Source organism: Gossypium hirsutum, chromosome D09 (genome assembly GCF_007990345.1).
Source record: "Gossypium hirsutum isolate 1008001.06 chromosome D09, Gossypium_hirsutum_v2.1, whole genome shotgun sequence".
In the NCBI taxonomy this organism is placed as follows: Eukaryota; Viridiplantae; Streptophyta; class Magnoliopsida; order Malvales; family Malvaceae; genus Gossypium; species Gossypium hirsutum.
The window spans coordinates 26298450-26302674 of NC_053445.1; the positions used below are offsets into that span (position 1 = coordinate 26298450).

Consider the following 4225-nt stretch of genomic DNA (forward strand, 5'->3'; position numbering starts at 1 on the left):
CATAGGTAAAAATTATTTTATATATAATTTGAATGCCTAAAAATCTTAGAAATTGTCACATGATTTTTCATTTCTTTTGGATTTACCCCTCTCTCTCTCATTACAAGACCATTGTCAAATTTCAATTTTTGCTCTTATACTATGCTGAAACTTAACGATTAACCTACATGTTTTAATTTTTTTTATATAACTTAGTTTCTCTATTTTATAATATAATTAGTTAGCTTAAATAGTCAATATTATTAATTACTTCAATCACAATGTTGACGTCAGTTTCTTTTAAGAACATTGCAACAAATTTATTTTTTTATGATAATCATTCAAACTTTGTTTTTAATCCTAATGAATATTTTTAAAATCATCTTTATTGCTACATGACTACTAAGAATATATATATATTTAAAATTTCAAAATGTTACTTTAGTAACTTTAATAGAAGAATTTTAACAATAATAAGAATTGAATCCAAATTTTTAAATTTGAAGAGCGGATCACTAAATTCTAAATGTACAAAGTATATAATGACTTAAAGCTTTTAACCTTCAAATTTTTAATCTATAATTTTTATTCACCATTGATTGCATTATATTCTCAAACCCTTCTTACATCAATAAGTTGTATGTGTACATTTAAGATAATACACAACTTAAACTGTCTGGGAAAAGTCAACATAAATAAATAAAAATGCCAAAGTTAAAATAAAAACATTCACATCTTCTGATAAAATAAATAGTTATCCTAATATTCTTCTTCTTCTTCTTTTTTGAAAATTTAAAATATCTCATATTTCACCTAAAAATGTTGGGAGTAGAATTACCATTAAATCTTGGAGTTAGCAGTGATTTGAGGTTGTGGAAGAATTGGAGGCAGCATGTAGTAGAGGGCAATGAAAGTTCATTTCTTCTACAGAATATTTCTCCCTGCGGATGCCCAACATACTTCTCACTTTACACAAACATAAAATGGTAAAAGCTATACACAAGGGCGAGTAAACAAAATCCAAGGGTATCCTTAAGTTTCCTATATATTAATTATCCTAAGGATCACTTAGCATATAGCATCACCGATTTCTAAACACTATAAGTAGTAGCATACTTTATTACACATATTATACATTCATTTTACTCTCCACTCTCCTAACAAAGTAATATTTTCTTTCCATATATGAAACAGTATGGAACAATAGTTAAAACTTCTCGTCTAGCACTTAAATGACACAGTTTCAAACCCTGTCATCTCATTCAAGAGAAATTTCTGGATCAACGAGGAAATTGATCCTAGAGAGAATACATGAACATATTTCTGGGATAAGTCACTAAGATCTTAATCATGTGCAGTAAACAAAGCCTTCTTGAAAATGCACATAGCTTTGCTTAAATTTAGAAGAAAGGATCGAAAGCACTTACGATAATAGACTAATAGATTCGAGATCATCAGCTTTCAACGAATTCTCATTGAACGAGTGGCGATGAAGTTGACGTGTGAAACTGCTTGTTGTGTCCAAGAAATAGAGAAGGAAAGACATCATGCAGCTGCAAAGAAACATGGGTATAGGCCCAAAGATCCATAGCAATAGAGAGAAGGATAAGTAGAAGGCTCGCAGTCCAAGTGACCAGAAATAACTTCCTCTGTTTAAGTTTCTTGCAACATACTCAACAGTCTCCATGTTGTCTATGGGTGAAGAGAGCGTGACCAAGAAGCTTACATGGGCGTAGTATCTAATAGACTGCACATTGCAAAGAAAAGCAACAAGGAAACACAACAAGATGGAAAAATACTTGATGGAAGACAGTAGGCGAGTCTTGTTCCCAAAAACTATTTCGGAACTTGTGTTGCCAGAGTCTGAGCTGCTGCTAACGAAAACACTAATCAGTGAACTGAGAGTGATTGCTATCGTGGCCAAAAGTGTCGACGCCATTATGTTGTTGCGTATTGTTTGTACTGCTAGAACACCATTTTTCAACGGATCCTGAAACATCAACGACAATATCATGCTTAGTACAAGCACAGTGACATTCTATGGAAACAGAAAATGTTTCCATATTGTAATGTGTTCTGGATTTATCAAATTCAGACCAGCGAAGGATGCTACATTCTTTTAATAAAAGAACTACAAATCATCATGTTAAGCTCATTAAAAGAGAGACAACAAAAAGGCATGTCGTGATTTGGGAGCTATCTGTTTCTGCAATCTCACAAGCAGCTCAGAAGTATATTTATTTATTTTTCTATTGATGAAACAACAGCATCTATAGCATCAACATTTAGCAATTGACGAGAAATATTGTTACTTTTACTACTTGAATGTGACTTCTATAAGGAATGATTACACTTGAATGTGTTCCACTCAAACCATTTGTAATCGCTCCTTTTTGTTCAAGTCATTAAACTCTTCGTCATTTCTTCTGACTTTTATTAACTTTTCAACCTCTAGTGGCAAGTATATTGAAAGCATCAATTAACCAATTGAGCCAAAAGGAAGGAAATACACCAAAAGTTTAACTAGTCATTGGCTCATCAAGCTCTCCCCAAATCAGCCACAAGAAAGCAAATTCAAAGAGAAACCAGCATAATAAGTACTGTGTCTTTCGTTTATTCTTGCTTTTGTGATACTCAAAACAGTAGATTTACACTTAAACAGTTATTACATTATTTCCATTCTGAAAGATTGTAAGATATTTGTACGAAACAGATCAGGCCACCTTCAAAGTTAAATACTTCACTCCCTAAAGTCATAGAACAATATAAAAGTTGAGAACTCTACAGCCTACAAATATAATGATGTTCCTAACAGGTTTTGATCCCATAGGTACAGAAATTCCAAAACTTTGAAAAGAACCCATTACTCAAAATTAATCTAAATAACAAATGGCAGAAGAGAGAGAGAGAGAGAGAGAGAGACTGACAGACATCATGGAGACAACCCATTGGTGACGAGACTGGGCATTTAAGCCGATGACAGTCCTTGTAGGGTGCTTGATAATGGTACAAAGAAGCCATAGATGATAGAGAGAAAGCAGCAGCAGTCCCAATGGAACCAGTACGTAATCCAACTTATCTTGTTCCATGATTCTTCTTTTTCTTCCTTCTTCTGCGAGGTTTGAGGATCCTTAGCCGGTAACACAAACAAGAAAATGCAATCGATTATTTGCCAATTATCAAACAAATCTCTATTCCCTTCTACAAGCCCTATAAGCTAATTTTACTGACAGAGATCTCAAAAACTCTGCTTATTTATATATATAACTGCAAAACTCATTTACTGTATAGAATATTGATTCCAATTAGAACTTTTATTTAAGTTACCGACTTCAACTAGAATCGTATATGAACCTGGCATCCAAAAATAACTCGACAGCATATAATCCGGAGGCAGTCCCTGTAAGAACCAAATCTTATCAATTGAACCAATCACTGTCGGCTCGAAACTCAATGTGATTTCGGATACCATGGGGTGTAAAAAAAGGGTTAAATTCAATTTTTAATTTTAATTACATAATAAATATTATTTTGAACAATAAATATTTTATTAAATAGTTTTAATTTTAAATTTTAGATTCTTTATTTAAAAATACAAGTTCTTTTTTATATAAAAAAAAAGGAAAATAAAACCCTTGAACCTCACTGAAAAGTACTGATGATAAAGGACATCATGGACAGTGTCCTGCTATTTTTTTAACTGTATAAAGAAATAGAAGAATGCGTACTCTTTTGGGGGGCTTCTTTTTATTGGGAAATTTAATGTAGGACAATAATGCAAAGAACATGACAGCAAATAAAAAATAAATGGAAATTTGATTAAACTAGAACACAAGTTGTAACTTCTAACTTGCTTGTCTATAATATACTTCTTCCTTATTTGGCCTCATTGCTTGTATCAAAATATAACTACAATGATGGTATCAAAATAAATAATAAATTAGTGATGGTATATAAAAATATATAATACATGTACTCTAAATCATATAAACGACATCATTGTTAAGAAGGATAATCACGAATTTTAAATATGAATCCTAAAAACAGATATGAATACCAAATTTAAAATAATCATATATAGTATTTTTTTTAGAGAGGGATTCACTTATATCCTTTTGTATTTTTTGTACGATTAATATCTTAATAATTCTATTATTAGATTTAACACTTCATTCATATAAATTATGTATATCAAATTTGATGTAAATTAAAATTTTCTAACGATTTGTTTTATAAAAAAAATTAA

The 4225-nt window shown here is 31.1% G+C and overlaps 1 protein-coding gene across 2 annotated transcripts; it reads right to left on the minus strand.

Moving 5' to 3' along the window:
• Window positions 1-547: 547 nt before the first annotated feature.
• Window positions 548-3812, minus strand: LOC107891978 (uncharacterized). 2 transcript variants are annotated; one of them, XM_016816919.2, is made up of 3 exons: window positions 2907-3812; window positions 1407-1969; window positions 548-920 (listed from the first exon to the last, which is right to left on the minus strand). In XM_016816919.2, the coding sequence occupies exons 1-3, from the start codon at window positions 3066-3068 to the stop codon at window positions 833-835; spliced, it is 813 nt and encodes a 270-aa protein (XP_016672408.1). In that variant the 5' UTR covers window positions 3069-3812; the 3' UTR covers window positions 548-832. The 2 variants fall into 2 exon arrangements, with proteins under 2 accessions (XP_016672408.1, XP_016672409.1); XM_016816920.2 differs by having other exon boundaries at window positions 2911-3530.
• Between the last annotated feature and the right edge of the window lie 413 nt (window positions 3813-4225).